The 18,681-nt window shown below is 44.3% G+C and overlaps 1 protein-coding gene across 15 annotated transcripts in view; it reads right to left on the reverse strand.

Moving 5' to 3' along the window:
- Window positions 1-1,080, reverse strand: part of ARPP21 (cAMP regulated phosphoprotein 21) — a 116,030-nt gene extending 114,950 nt beyond the window's left edge. For all 15 annotated transcript variants that reach the window (XM_075548930.1, XM_075548928.1, XM_075548931.1 and 12 more), the window contains exons 1-2: window positions 946-1,080; window positions 35-76 (exon numbers count right to left, since the gene is read on the reverse strand). In XM_075548930.1, coding sequence (XP_075405045.1) covers window positions 35-76; window positions 946-1,080 — 177 coding nt within the window. The remainder of the gene's footprint in view (window positions 1-34; window positions 77-945) is intronic.
- Window positions 1,081-18,681: the final 17,601 nt, after the last annotated feature.

The following is an 18,681-nucleotide window of genomic DNA, read 5'->3' on the forward strand; positions in this document are numbered from 1 at the left end:
ACTAGATCTACAAAGAATTTCCCGAAAACCTTACCTTGGATTTTCTTCTCTCTTGGTTCTGAGCTGCAAGTCGCCTCTGTGTGTTATAAAAGAAAACAAAATAACACAAACAAATGGAATGCCAACAACCACCAGAAAAAAAAACAAAACAAAGAGAGAAGGAAAAAGAGAGAGATGTTAAAGGTGTCTTCTAGAGTTAAAAACTAAACAATGGTGACTGGGAGACATTATAACCTCCTCCTTCCTCAGCTTTCCAAAACTTGACCATTGAAACTTGGGCTCTCTCCCTGTACAGCAGCTTTGGGTAGTGGAGAAATTCCACCTTGATAACATTGATCATTATTTGATCATGTGCAATACTTACAAGCTATTGGTGAGCATAATTTGTCTGCTTTCTAACCAATCTCTTTGTCTCCTACTGTGGCATATTACTTTTTCAATCCCTATCAATCACACTCAATCTTTTCTGCCCCCTTCTCATCTCTCTCTTTGCCATGAATTGCTAGCTAAGGAGATCCAAACTGAACAATGCCCACGAAGGGTGAAGAAGCTCATGTGTTTTGACTTTTCCTCCTCTACCATGATTGAGTCTTCCGGTTTTCCCATGGAATAGCAAATCTCTGTTTGAAAATGTGTGGGGTGCAAAGCAGTACTGGAAAGCCGTTTGCCTATTCTGACATTAAATAATTTCTTTGGAAAGTTTTCATTTCCTAAAACCATCTTAGGGACCAGAGCACTCAGGGGATAAGAAGCAGCAGTATATCAAAAGTTGAACAATAATTGGGGGAAAGAGATTCAATTCAAGGTTTTCCTATTCCTTGAATGATTCATTCATTCAAAGAAAGAGAAGAAAGAGACAAAGCAGAAAGGTTACAATGTATTCTAGGAAGGAACAACGTGCACCCAAGATGTGTGAGAATCAGGACAAGGTCAGGTTCGGCTCACCTGAAGTTCCTGTTTTTCCTCTTCATCCAGACTCTCTGATTTAACTATGCCATTCTCCGGAGTGGCCGGCTCCTGTTCAGTTCCACCTTCGCCTTCCTCCATGATAGTCGGAGGCAGGTCACTTTGCTCAGACATGCTCCCAGACACAAATTAAAATAACAAGATGAGATGCCCTGAAAGGTCAAGATGCAAAAAAATACAATTGGTGGTGAGTTTACAATGTTGACTAATATCCTTGAGCTACTAATCCTGCCCAGCCGTCTGCCACTCCCCCCCACCCCCCTCTGCCAAGGTTTCAAAGCCAAGTGAGCAATGCAGGCATTCCTGCCAGTTTTATTGGAAGGGAGACAACAATAAAACTAAGTACTGAAGGCACACACAAGAGGCTGACATGGCAACCCATCCACATCCCCAACACACACACACACACACACACACACACACACACACAAATACACCTTGCCAGAAAGTGGGCCAACAAATCTCACAAGGAGGAGACTTTCAACCCTAACCAACCCCCCCACCCCCCCTACACACACCACTACAAGAAGAGTCGCTTCCTCCCACTCCTGAGCCAATGATCCTTGACTTCTGAGTCAAGAAGTGGCATCAGTGTCCTGCTGCTTCTCTCCGATCACTCAAAAACGATTCCCAAGGTTCAACCACAGACACACTTTAAGAAGGCAGTGAATTCTACAAGGGGCAAAAATCAATTGGGGAGGTAATAATTCCGTATAAAAATGGGCTCCACATTTGGCAATAAACCTCTCAGGGTCAACGTTTTCAGACTTCACACTGACAGCTGCGTTATTAAAAGCAGAAGCCGTGTCCCCAGCTCCTGTCAGAAGCTGGTGCCTCCCGGTCCTGCAGAAGGGAGCCTTTGTCAGGCAGCTAAAATGAAGCCATCACAAGTGACTGCCCTACTCTGGGGCTCACCATAGACCGCTACACAAACTCCTGGAAATGGCTCTTCCAAGTTAAAGCCTGCTATTATTCTGTGTCTTTCCCTACCTTCGTCGAAAGCCTGACACCTCACCCTCTGATGTGCTATCAGTGATGTGTTCATGAATAATTTAGCATTTACTTTTTTTAAGATGTTTGGGGAGCAGGCGAGGAGGGGGGTCAGAAAGAGAATAGAAGAGGGAGAGAGAAAGAGAACTAAAGAAAAGAAACTAGATTCTTAAGTCAATTCTTTCACAAAAAAACCCCAAGCCATGGCTGTCCTGTCCTCAGAGACGACAATGGTAATTATTATTAGACAAATCAGTGTTTTGATACTTTCTTTGGGGGTGTTTAATTACCATGTACAAATTCAGTTACTTTATTTCCAACTGGAAACAGGAGGCATGAGAAAAATACAGAACCCAGCAATTTTTTATCGTTGCGATTTTGCTAAAATCTACCGTGACGGAACAGATGGTATCGAATGATACCTTTCACACACACACACACACACACACACACACACACACACACAAATCCACGCTCATTTGGAAAAGGATTATGGGAATTTCAAACGAAAAGTTTTTCTATCGGGCACGATTGTAATATAGGAATGCCCTAGTCAGAGGCACTTTTAGGTTTGGTGAGGTTTTAAGATATGTCATTCCAGAAGATCCTAATATTTCCCTTTTTATTTCAGCAGTACATGGCGTGTGTGTAGATAGCAAAATAAAAAGTCACATTTCCCAATGGTAAACAGCTTGCTTCTCAGTGCACGGGGTGGGAGTGGGGGGAGCAGATGGGACTTCTGTTACCCTCTGTTAATAATTTTTTATTAGAGCATTTCAATAAATAGCAGATCACAACCAGGTTTACAATGCAGTGAGCAAACTGAGCTTTAATTTCCCAAACTCTATACCGATTGGGCGTCTAATACAGACCCTGCCTCGGCTACATTCTACATTGACTCTTTCAAGCCTCCAAACCCACTCGTATCCATATACGAGAACCACAGAGAAGGTAGGTGGCAGACAGACAACAAGCCCTTTACCTTCTTTGCCGAATTCCCGCGGTGGGTCCAGACAGCTCAGGGACGGCTTCTGTGTCTCTACAGCAGGGAAGTCCACACCAGTGATCAGAGGCAGCCGGAGTCCCATGTCCCCATTAACGGTGCGGAATGCCCATCTCCACGCGATGCCCTCACACAGTGTGACACATCCTCGTCAACCTGAAGAAAGATGAAAAGTAAATGACAATGATTGCGGTGATCGTGGCCGGGTGAAGAATGAAATAAATAAGACTGGATTCCTGACACTTAATGACCAGCTTCCAGCAAATCACGTTCACAGCGTGCGCCAGCTCCACCTGTCTCAAGCTGCCTGCTTCTTCTCTAATGAAGGCTACAGCCGGCTGCTGAAGTCACAGCGGCACCCACGCAGGGAGCTAAAATTAACAATTGCATTATGCGCCGAAGATTACTCACTTCAATTTTAACCTTTTTTAGTGAAATCTCGCACTTTGTATTAAAAAAAAAAACAACAAGCTTGTGTGTTTGCCTCAATGAGATTCAAGTTCACCTCTGAGCAAAAGTCTTGCCTCCGTTGTTTCTTTTGTTTTGTTTTTTTAATCCAAAGCTTTTGTCTTAATTATAGATGAATATGATATGCTTGAAGGTGGTTTTTATGGCTCCGTTTTTTCTTTTGAAGGTTGTCATAATGAAGTATAGTTAAGGACATTGATTGAATAAGGCACGATCCACGAAAGTGAAAAGATAAAAAAGGGAGAGGAAAACTTTCTTCGTGGCCTGAATGAGAAAGCGCTTTCCCAGTCACTCACGGTTCAGGAAGAAGAATTCCTAGTCTCCTTGTGGTTGCGGTGAACGAGGTCTCTCCCATAGCCCTCCCACCCCTTCAGGATTGCCTGTGCCAGCTGGGCATTCTGTTTGACAGCAGAGATGCACTGTCAGAGGGATTCGACAGATTTGCAAACTTTGAGCCTGTTGAAAACGATGCATGCTCTCATGCGCACTTTCTTTTTCACACAACTCCTCCAGAAGCAGTGGCGAAGGCAGCGTGAGGGCAAACACAGAGACGGGTTCCTAATAACGATTGCCAAAACCTAGCGGGCTCTTCCTCCCTTCCTACAACTCCATGTGGGTGCACAACCTCAGAACCCAGCCAGGGGTAACGGACCCAGCTATGACAACACTAAATGCATCCCGCTTACATAGGTGAGGGTTGGCATGCTCTGGGCTCCCCTCCATGACACCCTCTCCCACAACCTCCAAATTTAAATGATCACAGCTGGTTCGAGGATTCTTACTGCAGCTATATTAACAGCATATTGGGTTACAAAGCCATTTGCTGTACAAGAAGAAAACAACTGCTGAAGATAGGATCACATATATGACCAATCATCTGGGGCTTTATTCATATTGTAAATATTTTAAAAGCCCTTTAAAATATATTTCTTGGCTGGCACACATGACAGAGCTATGATGAGTAAGCAAACATGCCGTTAGGACAAACCTAGATTGCTCATCAACAGTCAATTAATTTTGAGCAGATTCACTATGGATACAATGAATAACATAGGATATGAAACAGAAGCCATGAGGCCTTGACATAGGATCTATGGGAATTACCAGCCCATAGAATTAGGAAATGCGGTTCTAGAATAGGTTCCAGTAATATATAATATCTCTAAATGCTTTCTGGATTTTTGTCTCCTTTTATTTCCTCAGTGAGAGTGAAGTTCTCAACCACCTCCACATCCCTTGCTTCCTTTTTCTTCCTCTCTTATTCGCACAGTGGCATAAAAAACTCCAACAGGTGACAGGCAAGGTGGTTTGCATAGCTAAGCCCTAGATGAATTATTCTAGGCTCAGTAGGAGGATACAAGATATAATCCTTTCCAACAAGTAAGGGGAAAAATAAACTGGAATTCACACTGTACATAACCAACTCAAGCAAGCACAGTCAGCCTGGAGATGTGCGTGTGTGTGTGTGCATGTGTTCAATTATCAGGACACATTTTGAAATAGCACCGAGCTCTCTAAAGCCAGGGAGGTATTCTTGCATGCCTGAATCATAAAGTCATCATCCACCAAGATAAAAGAGAATATGGGCATATGGGAATGTGCAGAGAGAAGCATATGGATCACAAATATTTTTGTAACTGATTAAAATTGTTCTCTTTGCTAAGGAAACAGTGCCAGCAAACCAACCCTTCTCCAGCTTTCTGTTCACCACACCAGACTGACTCTTCCGTGCCTATTTCTTCTTAATCTGCTCCAATTTCCTCCATTTCCCCAAAGATCCCAAATCACTTATAACAAGCATAGTTGCTGAAGTATTTCACTAATAAGTACGCTGGCCAAATAGCATGCACCACAGTGGAAGCTCAGAGGGAGAGTGTGGCGCCTATCTATACAAAACCATAAAACCAAAGTTCCTAAAGGAGCCATGGGTGAAGCCCTGGTGCCAAAATGGTTATGTGTTAGGATATAAACTGAACGGTCAGCAGTTCAAAACCACCCACTCCTTTTCTGGAGAAAGATGAGGCTTTAAGCTCCTATAAATAGAGTCTAAGAAACTCACAGGGACAATTCTACTCTGTCCTATAAGGTGAGCATAAAACATGATCGACGCAAATGGCAGTCAGTTTGTTTTATAGGAGCCCTGATGCCATAGTGATGTGCTAACCACAGGGTTGGTGGTTCAAACTCATCAGCTGCTCCAAAGGGGAAAGATGAGGCTGCCTGTTCTCATAAAGTTTTCAAATCTCAGAAACCCAAAGCGACACTTCGATTCCGTCTTACGCAGTCAGTACCATTCAGATTCCACCCAATGGCAGTGAGCTTTAGGTTTAGTGGAAATTATTCAGGAAACAAATTAAATGAAATTAATCAGTACTGGGAACAGCTAAATGAGGAAAATAATAGCCATATTACATTAAATTTTTTATTTCCTTATCTTACATTGATTTCTTTATCTTACATTACAACAACCAAACCTACTGCTATTTAATTGACTCCAACTAATAACGATATAATGGAAGGTTTCTGAAACTACAAACAATTAGCTGAGCAGACAGCTTCCTATTTCTCTCGAGAGAGGTTGGTTGGTTCGATACCAGGCAGTTAGCAATCCAAAGCCTAATGCATGGCAGTACCAGAACCCTTTAGGGTTGGAAAAAATGTACCCTTTTGTATTGTGAATATGTGTGAGAAGAAGACAGGGAATTCACACTATGAGGCACCGCACAGCCTGTCTTACATCATCACCAACACGACCATGACGGGTGTGTCTTAATTGAATGTGTGTGTTACATAGACTAATCCTTGTGGTGTCATCTGGGGGAAGAAAGATCAAGATTTCATTGAAATTCTAGAGGCAACAGTGACTTTGTTCTCAGGGGATATCTAAAATGGGAAATTAAACTGAATTCTATTAGCAAGTTGGGAGGGTCATTTTTTAGTCACTTTCCTCACAATACTTCTACTAAAAATTAACATAAGGGATGACTAATCTGATCCCAAATTTGGTATAGGTATTTTTTAATATAGAACGCAATCAAGAATACCAGAAGGTTTTAGAAACTCGTGAAAGAAGTGGAAAAAATGAAAATTTATTATTCCACAAACTTTTGGAAGCCCATCATGAGCAACTAATGTCATAAAACAAAAGTGTATCCATTGTTGAAAACAAAGCCTTTAACCCTTCACTCAAAGGGTTTAAAATAGTTAAGGAAGGTTTATTGAATCTGACAGCTGAAATGCTTCTCACGTACACTGTCCATTCTTGTTTGCTTGGTCACAGTTCTGCACATGTATCCCTTGCATGTCATACATGGTGATACTAGTGAACTTCAGCATTGTGCCAAAAAGTATAAAAGTAAAAACCTATGCAGGACAGACATCTATCAAAGAAGGAAAACTTGGATATTTTCCATATATTCCATGTGACACAAATATCACACCAAATACATATATCACACCAAAGTCAAATCCACACCAAACTCAAATTCACTGCCACGGAGTCCATGCAAACTTCACACCAACCCCTAAGATGAGACAGAAATAGCCAACTCTTTGAAGGAGTAAAAGTCCCATCTTTCTCCTGTGGGGTGGCAGGCAAACGGATGGCCTTGGAATTAGCAGCCCGATGCATAACTACTACGCCACCGCCAGGGCTCCTATCTCTCTCTCTCTTCTCTTCCCTTCTCTTGTCTCTGACACACACACCTACATGACTGTATGCTATCAGTGGAACACTTCCAAGAGCTGGGAAAATAAGGCAGTCCCATCGAGTTCTGGATCTTACAGGTCTTACTGTATAAATCAAAGCCACATGCCTGCCCCAGGATGAAAACACTTGCCCCTTTTACGTTTAAAAAGGATTTAGAATGTGTAGGATGACGTCTGAAAAAGAGGGACAACAAAAGGAGTAGGAATTTAACCTCTTCAGAAACAAGAGCAATAATAGCACAAAATCTGCACAAACTAAAACCTCTTAACACCTTTGAAATTTTCCCAAGGTGAAGAACAAACAAGGCTGATGTAAAATGTCACATAAATTTAATTTCCCAAAGAAAGGTTTATTTCTCAGTAAATGTGCAGTAAGCTTTCAGCCAGGATCTCTCCCCTTTCATTAAATTCTTTTGGTCAGCCTAACACTAAGGACATTCTGGAAGATTCTTGAAATCTCTGCACAAATGCCCAGATGCCATGCTGTTACTTTGAAGAAAGAACTTAGGAGGACATTTGAAAAAGAAAATTGCATGCTATTATTCTAGGTAGTAAAATATTTTGCATTACTGCTATTGCTTACCCTTTACTCTAAGACATAGATTGCTTATAAACACATAGCAGCTGCTATGTCCCATTTCTCTTTTCCTGCATTAACTATTAGAAGATTCTGGCACAAGCCTGTCCTAGACCAACCGTTAGAATGATCAGAGCAATGAAAAGGTGATACTAAAACCTTAAAGGTAAGGGCAGTCGGCGTGAACGCTATCAATACTAATATCTGAAAATGGAGCGCCTTGTGCCCGGTTTCCATGTGTCATTAGTCAACAAAGCGTCCCTCGGTCTCTGGGACACATGTAACTGTTATTCCACACTATAACAGGTCTTGAAGGATACTAAGACATTACACGTTAAAAAGCAAACACGCAACCTTACTTTCTTTTTAAGTATAGAGTAAAGCAAAATTCACAATACATCTAACAACAGATCACAAGCACAAAATAATAGTACCGGAGAGAGAGGAGACTGAATTTTTATTTTACAACATGTCTTGTTGGCCCAGACATACACATATTGACACTCCATACATACACAAACATGTTCTATGAATGTATGCAGCCCAGCATGGCCAACACATACGTGAAAAACCACAGCTACCCAATAAATACTGTCTGCATTGTCTTTTTGTCATCTTGGCAGTTCTGTCTTTGGAAAGATACACTCTGTCACTCATCATCCGATGCAGACCTGGCAAGAACCAAACGATTCAGGGACATGGAAGGTTTAAAGAAATTTCCCATGACCCCCTTCCAGAGGTGAACAGGAGTCACCAATGTGCTCTCCTCCACATAAGTGAAGAGACAAGTTGACTGACCGAAAAGGACAGTTACTTATTTACTTATTCATAATCCCAAAGCTTACCCTGATGTGGTGTAAGTATCAGGTTGTCAGTGATCCAGACAAGAGACCTGGATAAAATGGAACAGCTGACTGACTAGTAGCTTTGTCTCATCGCTGGCCCTATTTCTTGCATAAACTGTGCAAATAAGGAGACTATGCCCACCCACAGCGAATAGAGCTATCAACCGGAGAAAATAAATCAGGACTCTGAAAAGCATGGAAGCTGACTTTGCTTGGATTGATGGTCTCTGGGAGTCGTCCCAGTCTTTTTAAATTCATCATTAACTGGGATTTAATACATGCAACATATCATTCCATAGTTCATTTATGTCAAGCACACTTGCTACCACAAAGTTTCCAAACATTGGCTTTCTACATGGACTCCTTGACACGATGTACCTTTTACCCCACCTCCTCCACTGTAAAGGAGCTCACCTTTCAAAACCAAGACCCCAAACCCAAAGCCCATCGCCACTGGGTCCATGTTGGCTCATGGTGACCCCATCAGTACAGATTAGAACTTGCCCCAAAGGTTTCTCAAGACCAGCCTCTCGGAAGCAGACCACTGTTCCTTTCCCCCCAGTCACCTCTGGGTGGGCTTAACCTTTCACCAGCCTTTTAAGTTAGTCCTGTAGTGGTTACGACTTCACACTGCCCACAAACACCTTCATAACTCATGCAGGCCAGTCACCACTGTATATTTTCAACCACTTTCTCTGGAGAATCTAGGCATGACTTACCCCCACACAGAATGGAATCTTCAGTCTCAGTCAGGTGAAGATTTGAAAAAAACAAAAAAAAAAAAAATGGTGCAAGGACCCAGGGTCCTACAGAGTGGAAGAGAACTTGGAAATCAGTCAGTCTAGGTAAATACCGAAGTTAATTTTAGTTATCTTCCTTTGTGTATGAGCTGGCACATCCCACACCGAAACTACACAATCTGTTTCTTCCCTGGTTCAAGCTGATGACATCCCATGGACAGGTGGAGGTTTGTGGACATAACACTCGGTTTTTCTTTAAAACTCCGAAAAGCCTACATATCTTCGCTCTCTGGAAGTCCTGAAGTGGTCTGCTTCATTTCCTCCTTCCACACCTAGTACTCAACATTCCCATTCTGAGAGGGGCCACATAGGAGATCACCTGCTTGCATGCGTCTTAGGTACAGTGTGTCCAGGGTTTGCTGGTAGGAATAAATAGTTTATCTTTTAAAAATGGAGCAACTCACTAAAATCCACACTGGTGCCAGAGGACACAGCACATTTTGAGAGGGGTGGCCCCTTCATCTTCAGGCATCAAGCCGGGCAATATCTCAAGATGGGGAGTGGCCTTGTCATTCCACATGTAACAAAACCAGAGCTTCAACTGGCCCACAGTGACACTGCTGAAACTTCACGGATAAAACAAACAACAAACAGAAACCGCTGCCTTCCAGCCCATCACAACTCTTAAGGACAGAGTAGCAGGGCTTCATATTGTTTCCAAAACTGTCAGTCTTTCTAGAAGAAAACTGCCTCATCTTTTCCCTTCCGAGTGGCTGGTGGGTCTTTCAGTTAGCCCGGCATGGCTTTAACTCTTGCACCCTGCAAATAAGGGCCCCCCATCATATCTGGCTAAATACACAACTATTCCTAAGTATTTAGATCCTCTAGAAACACCATCAAGTAACCCCCTTTCCTTGGAATAAGTGTCATGTGACCTCCTCTGATGAGCCATACTGTTTCTGCAGGGAGGGATGGGGGCATCATGGTGGGAGGGGGATGATCCACTAAAGTGGAGCTCTTGTTTGAGAATTATTTTTTAAATCATTTTATTGGGGGCTCATACTACTCTTACCACAATCCATCCATCCATCCATTGTGTCAAGCACTTTTGTACATTTGTTTCCCTCATCGATCTCAAAACATTTGCTTTCTACTTGAGCCCTTGGTATCAGCACCTCATTTGAGAATTATTAATCTCACAGATGCTTGCTAGGACTTCCGTGTTCTCAATTCAGTTTCTTTAGCGCAGCACTTAAAATTTTCCTCTCGATCTGTGTGCCAAGAAAATAATGCATTATTTATTTTTCAGTTATTTATAATAAAGACATCCGGAATGGAACAAGGATTTATCACCTAATGCATATTTTCAGGTCTGTCCTATAGGGTTCCAAAATATCCAAATGCATCATGAAAAGAAAAGGCACTTCAACAACCGTGGAGGGAAGTGTTAGTTTTAAAGGGAATAGGCAGATCTGACAGGAGCTCATTCCTCCTTCATTCCTGTGAGGAGCGAGAGAGCATCTGTCATTTCCAAAACAATGACATGTGACAATGGGGTGCAGTTCTAGGTGCCAGGGTGGGAGCGAAATGCTTGTAGAAGGAAACACCCTGTCCACAGAAAAGAAGAAAGGACGACTGGAAGAGACACTTCAGTAACATAGACACAAGCCAAGAGGAATTGAGACGTGATTATTCTGTCGGGTTTTGCTAATGGCAATATAAGCCATGGTTTTACATGTAAATCTGGTGGAGGGGGGGAAATGGAGCTCCTTGCTGTAACCTCTTTGTGTTCCCTTGTCAGTGCTTAGCATTTGGTGTCAGCACCGCATCACACCTGGATACTGCTTGTGCAGCATCATCCTGAGTGAACTCGGCACCACTAAGTCTAATCAAAAGGAACCCACAGAAGTTCAGCTTGCCCACCTTTGTCAGCACGGGGCCCTCTCTGCCTGGAGACAGCAGCCCAGATGTGAAAGCAGCATCCAGGGGTGCTAAAACATGCATCCCCAAAGCAAACATGAAAAAATGTCAGCCCAAAGGGGCTCAGACTGCAGGAGCTTTGTGAGCTGGCACGATGGAGCAGGAGTCTGCCTGGCAGAGCTGGATGCATGCTGCCATCCCAAGTATAATATGGAGAAGTTCAGGAGAGGTATGAACAAAGGAACTTTCCAGTTGCCCAGAGTAACGGTGTGACCATGTGGGGCTACCATAGTGACCGAAACCCTTTCCTGCAGGAATCAACAACTAAGCAATGAACCAACAAGGAACTGCTAAGCAAAAAAGTGGTCAGTCAGAGGTATCGTGGAACAAAGACCTGCTGATCTGCTTCTGGACATTCGGCCATTGAAACTCTATGGAGTTTCGTTCCACTTGGATATGTACGGAATTGACTTGATGGTTCACTGGTTACTGGCTAGCTCTGACTGCTTAGTACATAAGTCCTCGTGGACTTCCTGCTTTTAATTTCTCACACTTTCCTACTCAGCCTGCCAGTGAAGACAGTGAGCGACTGCCTTGGCTTGCCTGTGTAATTTGAGGCAAGCTAGCTGATGGAGTCTACCATCTCTGGATCCCTCGGGGTCTAGCAATGCCGCTGAGTCATTTTTTAAGACAAGGTTCATATTTTGAACCAAGCATAAAACACACACTTCCCTATCCCAAAGTAATGTTTACCTGTTTTGTATGTAGGGGATATGGGGCATTGCCTCTGTAACTCTCCTACTAAGACAATCCATGGCACATAGTAGGACTTGTTGAAGTAGTGAAAGAAAGGAGATTCCCATTTCTAACTAGATTGTAATCGTACAGAAAAAAAAATGCCCAGAGTATGTAAGTCTGTGAGTCCATTTGATTCCCCGTGGAAGTCAAGGCATTAAATACATATTACCGAATGAGGTAAGGGTTAAGGAAAACCACGAGATGACATAACCAAGGGCCCAACAGGACACACTTCTGGGTGCACCATGTCAAGAAGGCTCTGGTCTGACCCAGCCCTGTCCTGGCCCATGTGTAATGGGTGCTCTGTAAATGAAATAGCATTTCTTTTTGTGTGCAGCCTTTGTGTGAACATTGTGTGGCCTTCTGGAAAGGGCAGCTGAGGAGAGTGAGAGATGGCATTGGCCCTGAAGCAGGTACCAAATAATTAGAGTTCAACAAAGGGATTTAAGAGCCAGGCAAAGCGGAGCACTAAAGGATGTGACATAAACATGACCTTGCAGACCCTGCAGACCTTGGGTGGCGATGATTGTGAGGTGCCCTCCAGTCAGTGCAGAGTCAGAGCAACACGAAAGAATGTTGTCCATCCTGCACCATCCTCACAACAAGTGTCTTTGAGGTCGTTCTTTCAGCAATCTCATTGCGGGTCTTCTTTGGCCGATACTCTCGGTTGCCAAGCAGAAGGCGCTGCACCAGTGATTGGCCTCCCCCGATGACATGCGCAAATAAGTGAGACAAGGGCTGACCACTCTCACTCTGCCTAGCTCTCTGACCTGCTACTTCAGGCAGGTTTTCTCGCTCTTTGAGGGAAGAGCAAATTGCGGAATCAGTTTTTAGAGAGAGGGATAAGAGTTATAGTTCACAGCAGCAACAACAATAGATGTTCTGTTAGAGATTACGGGGACTCCTGAAGTACAAAGATTCTTTGAGATTTTCTGAGAAAGAGCTGCATCTACGCCTTGCTCATGTCTCCAGGCAAAAACAATACGGAAGCAACGCTTTGCCTTCCAACTCTACTCTTCTCAGAGAGTAAGGCTGCCTTGTCCCCTAGGTGAGGAGCAGGCCCTAGGGAGCAGTGGCATTATGTGCCAAAGGAGAGGACAACAGTCCTTCAGCACACTTGCTCGCTGGCCTCTTGTCAAGCACTGCACTTGTTCCCCTTTGTTACGTTTTGTTTTTCTCTTTTCTCTACGCTGCCTACCATAAACCCAGCCGGCCAACTCGGGTCATTCAGTCAGCTGCTCCCTCGGTTCCCAAAGCTGTCAGTCTTCACAGGAGCAGACAGCCTCCTCTTTCTCCCTCAGAGCCTCCGGCGGGTTCGAATCGCCCACTTTACAGAGAGCTGCTCAACGCTTACCCAACTATGAGCGACCAGGGCTCCTTCTGCCTGGTAGATGCTCCACACAAGCACATCAACACCCTGCCAATGCAGCCGTGTCAACTAAAGGCGCCGCTTTGCTGGGTTCAGCATATTTCTTAGAGAAGAGCATACATGTTCGATCGCTAATCCTCAGTGTCGGCAGACATCCTGAAAGGCGGTGCACTGGAGCTGTGAAATAAATTAATTCATTTGACGCTGACACGGGTTGTATTTTTTAAATAAGGGTGGCGACCTCCTATTTGGATTTTTTTCTCTCTCGCCATCCTTAAGTCTCCAGAAGCCTACTTAACCTGCTAGACATCAGAACCCAAGTCAGCCTCACTGACATCAACTTTATTTTGATGCTCAGAGGTCCTATAATAGGGCACGGTAGAAACCCCCTCCCCTATGTGGGTTTTCGAGACTATAAATCATTACAAGAGCAGAAAGCCTCCTCTTTCTCTGGAGGGGAAACAGGTGGGATGACCCTGCAGGAAAGGGTCCCAGTTCAGAGCGGCAGGTGCTAAGGTGAAGGGTGGGAGGGGTGTGTCATGATCTGCTGCGGGTCCTCCTTCCCAGAGAGGCAAGGAGAGCAGCAAGGGGCGCAGACAGAGTGACGTGCCTTCTTTAGAAGGATTGACTGAGACTCCGGCAGAGCAGAGTATAATGCAGGAAAGCCAACATGTGAACAAATGTCCCTCGGCCTTCCCCTTAAGCCACCAAGGGTGTAGCCTGCGTTTGGATCAGCTTGACTTTCCCAGTTGCCATCAAGTGGAATCTGACCCATATCGGTTTCACTCTGGTCAGGGTAGAGCTATGCTCCAGCCGGGTTTTGATGGCTGATTGGGAGTAGATTTCTAGGCAGATCTTTGGAGGTCTCTCTGGGTGGGCTCCAGCTCCCACCTTTTGTTCAGAGCCAAGTGGTAACAAAAGCACCCAGAGTCCTGCTTTGAAACTCTCGGGAGCAATGGTCAGGGTCCCTGGTGGCACACTGGTGACAAGTTGGATTGTAAACCACAGGCGAGTAATTCAAAACCACCATTCATCCCGAGAGAGAGACAGATGAGGCTTTCGACTCCCCTAAGGAGTTAGTCTCAGAAACTCACAGAGACAGTTCGACCCTCTCTTCTAGAGTCGCTATGAGCAAGAATTTGGATGACCCTGAGTTTTTTGGAAGCCATGTTCCAGATGACTACTTCTGGCCCCAAAGCCTAACTTCCCAGAGCAGGGCCAGAGACAGGGATTAATGCAGAGCTGGGACCCAGTACATGCCAGTTTGCTGAAAGCTGAAATAGATGCATTCCTGAGGTTGAAAACATTTCCAGGAAGGTTATGCCATATTGCCAGAGCGCATTCCTTTTTGCATGTGCCCAGGGCTTGGTCAGAATAGTATTTCCTACTTAAGACATCTGAGCAAACATGTGTCTGCTGGGTTGTGGGCAGTACCACTATCTGGAGCATCTGCCAGTGCCACCCAGAACCCAGACAACCAGGCTAGCAAAGGAATCCAAAAGGAGCATGGCACGGAGGCTGTGCAAACCGGCAGCTGCATGCAGTGTACCTGATCAGCTCACCTGCCTCCCAGCATTCAGTGTCAGAATGGACATCACATCGGGTCACCACCCCAGGACTGACTGCATAGTGTTTTTTCTGTAACCAAGCTGGGCTTTGTCTTATTTGTTTCTTTGGTTGGATGGTTTGTTTTGTCTCATTTTTTTCTTATTATTTTTAACGAAGCGTTCTCAATATGATAAATAGTCAGCTGTCAAAATAATAATAATAATTAATAATAAAAGGACTAGTTGTCTGCAGGGGGTGCCATTGATCAATTGCCCCTCGGCTGCTGACTGGCAAATTCACGGTTTGATTCCACTCAGAGGAACCTTGGAATAAAAGCCTGTTCTGAACTACTTGAGGGCACCGTGAATTGAAACGGATTCAGTAACAAGTATTGTAAAGAGTTTTCAACCAGAGTATTTTGCTGATGGCTGGCTCCGGCTTTGATAAACTCTCCTACTTGGGTCCTCCATGTACACCCCTTCCAACCAGACCTAAGAAGCCTGGGTAAGGAGCAAGGGTGTCAATAGTTTCTGCTTCTCTCTATTTTTTTCCCAATGCTAGAGCCTTCATCATTTAATAAAAATGATAGCAGGAGAAAGCTCTGTGAGTTACTGGCACCTGGTAGAGGTCTTCGTTGCTGGAAAAAGGGTCAGCACAGCCCTAACAAGAGTCAATACAGGTTCTAAACTCTACAAAGAGAGTTAAGATAGGCTCTAATCTCACTGTCACCCAGTTGAGGCAGTTCAGCCTCAGGGATTCCAGAGGACAGAGTCAAAAAGCCCCATGCGATGTCTAGACAGACGTGAACCTTTACCAAACCAGACTGCCTTGTCTCTCCCTGGGGAGCAGTGGATGGGTTTACACCAGCTATTTGGCAGCAGCCCAATGCTTAACACACTGAACCACTAGGGACCTTCCACAGGCTTGAATGAAAATAAATAAGTAAACAAACGAATGTGCTGCCATCGAGTGGATTCTGACTCAGCACCTGGGAGCAGAGAGCTTCATCTTTCTCTGGTGATTTGAAACATCGTGGAACTAGCCTGGTGCCTAGTGGTGACCGGGTGGGCTGCAAGCCGAATGGTTCGTAGTTGGAGACTGGGCTTTCTACTCCCGTAATCCGTTCCAGTCTCTGGAGGTCACGATGAGTCATCATCGGACTTGAGAGCAGGGAGTTTGTTGGCTTTGTCTTTGTGATTATCAGTCAAGCACAGTCACCACACAGCACCATGCGGCTCCTTCACACAGGCTCCCCAAACCGAAAACCACTGCTCCCAAGCGGCTTCCCAGTCATAACAACTCTTTATTGAATTTCTGTGGCTGTCAATGAGGAGCCTGGTGACTTGGGCGGTGATATATTGGGCTACTAACCTCAAGGTCAGCAGCTCAAAACCACTGGTCCCTCCATGGGAGAAAATGAGACATTCTACTTCCATAAAGAGTTACTGTCTCAGAATCCCACTGGGGCAGTTCCACTCCATCAATGGGTCACTGTGAATTATAATCCACATGATGGCAATTTTTTTGAAACGTTATAAATCTGTACAGGACCAGAGAGCCTCAATTTTCTCCCTCGGAGTGGATAATGGGTTTGAACTGCTGACCTTGTGATGAATAGTTCAACACTCCCCCCCAATAGAGCCACCAGGGTTCCTTACACAGGCTTTGTAAATAAGACGAGCATTAAGGAGACACATTTTAGTCTGTGGCGTTCTACTCCTGTGTACACTTATGATCTCGGAACCTCACAGGGACAGATGCCACCTGTCCTGTAAGGTCGCCGTGAGTGCCATCAACTCAGTGGCAGGGAGAGTAGGGTCTTGAAATCCTAGCACCGAGTAGTGTGCTGGTTGCCTAGAAAAACGGGTTACATTGCATGTAGAAATTCCCTGGTGATTGCTGAGGATGGAGTGGAAGACACAGGGACATTTTATCCGTGAGTTCCATAATGCTTCTGCCACGAGCCTACAGGAGCTATTAGCTTTGTGCGAGTGTGGTGTGATCAGACAAAGTGCTTTTGAAGTGCTCTCACTTTACAGAGACTTCGATTGAAGAAAGCTGCTGATGGACCCAATGTCAACTGACATAACAGCATAAAAGACCTGTCACCTTTGTGTCTTTCATTGGCCAGGGTACACGTCAAACCCTAAGGTGGTGTAGCATCTCAGCAACTAAGCAGGGCAAAGTGATCCAGGGCCAGAAGACCTAATCAGTCACCCAAGAAAACTAACATAAGGGGATACATTTGTTAGAAGTATGCTGGGGTGTATATGCAGGTGATCAGATGTGGAAGTTTCAAACAAATAAAATTAAATGAAATGAAAGATAACCTCCAAACTTGCTGCCTACTGAGCCAATGCTGACTCATAGCAGCCCTCTGTGGGTTTCTGAGACTGTCACTTTAAGGGAGAAGAAAGCCCAGACGTTCTCCTGAGACGTTGCTGGTGGCTTGGAACTGCCAACCATGCAGATCGCAGCCTAACACGTAACCACTGCACCACCGGGATTCCGAGGGGGAAGCTGCTAGGCTGAGAATATCTGACAGAGAATCAAATTTTGATATAGTAGAGAAATAAGAGACCTGCCAATTTCAATTAACATGCTATACTCAGCCTTATTTGGGATGACTTCAAGATTCCCCGAAGAAGACAGGAAAGGAGAAGTCAGTATGTATTCCCAGAGAGCGGCCAATTTGGTGTTAGATATGGTGTCTTTGGTAAAATGTATAAGACCTGAAGGTGGAGAAAAACCATCCTGTGAGGAAAATATCCTAACAGTTATTTCCTCAAGCTATTTTGGAAAGAAAGGGAGAGAGCGAGGAAGTGAGGAAGGAAAAGAGGAGGGTTCACTTGTCAGACTGATGCCCCTCACGACATAGATAAGATAGATGACCGCGACATAGAATACTTTGAGGGGAGAAGTATGCTGAATCCCGCAGAAAAGTTTAATTTACATACACATGCAAAAATTCTCAACTATGAAGACAAAAAAGACTCATGCAGTCATGATGACTACTGCCCACTAGAAAAAGAACCACACAGTATTATAGATAAATCCTATGTTAGGGATAGCATTTCCTGCATTTATTTTAGCATATAGAAAACATATTTCATATGCACCAAATGATCCCATTTTACCGAAATGCAAACGTATATATAAAGTAAATACTGAACAAGGCGGTCTCTGTACTCCTCATGTAAAACTCTTCGCCATGATGCAAGAGAAGTAATTTGAATCTATAAGCACCCCAGAAAACAAAGTGCATTTATATAAAAGACTGCCTTTAGTCTCCCACGGCAGCATTGGTATCCTACCAATAAATACTAAGGTCTGGCTGTGGAGGTGCGCGAATGTGTGTACGTGTGCACATACTTTGAACCCAGGACACGCACAAGGTCAAAAAGCAGTTCCCAGGCCTTTGAAATATTCTAAGATCCTGAATTATCTGGACAGTCTGGAAGATTCTACTTTCAGTTTCAGGAGAGTGACGACTCACTGTAAGTAGCTTTATCAAGCAGCCATTCCCCAGAGGTGCAGGCATGACCTCAGATACGAATTCCAGGTTGGCTGCCCTGCTTTTAAGTTCAGAAACGCCAAACCAAACTAAACTCACCATCACAGGGGCAGGTCTGACTCCAGCATCGCTCACAGAGGCAAAGGGAGAGGAATCCAGCCAAAGCTCACATGCGCTCGTCCCTCTCTGGAGATCTTCCCCACTCACCAAGCTGCCAAGTTTAAGGTGATTCTGC

The sequence above is a fragment of the Tenrec ecaudatus genome, chromosome 4 (assembly GCF_050624435.1).
Source record: "Tenrec ecaudatus isolate mTenEca1 chromosome 4, mTenEca1.hap1, whole genome shotgun sequence".
Classification (NCBI taxonomy): Eukaryota; Metazoa; Chordata; class Mammalia; order Afrosoricida; family Tenrecidae; genus Tenrec; species Tenrec ecaudatus.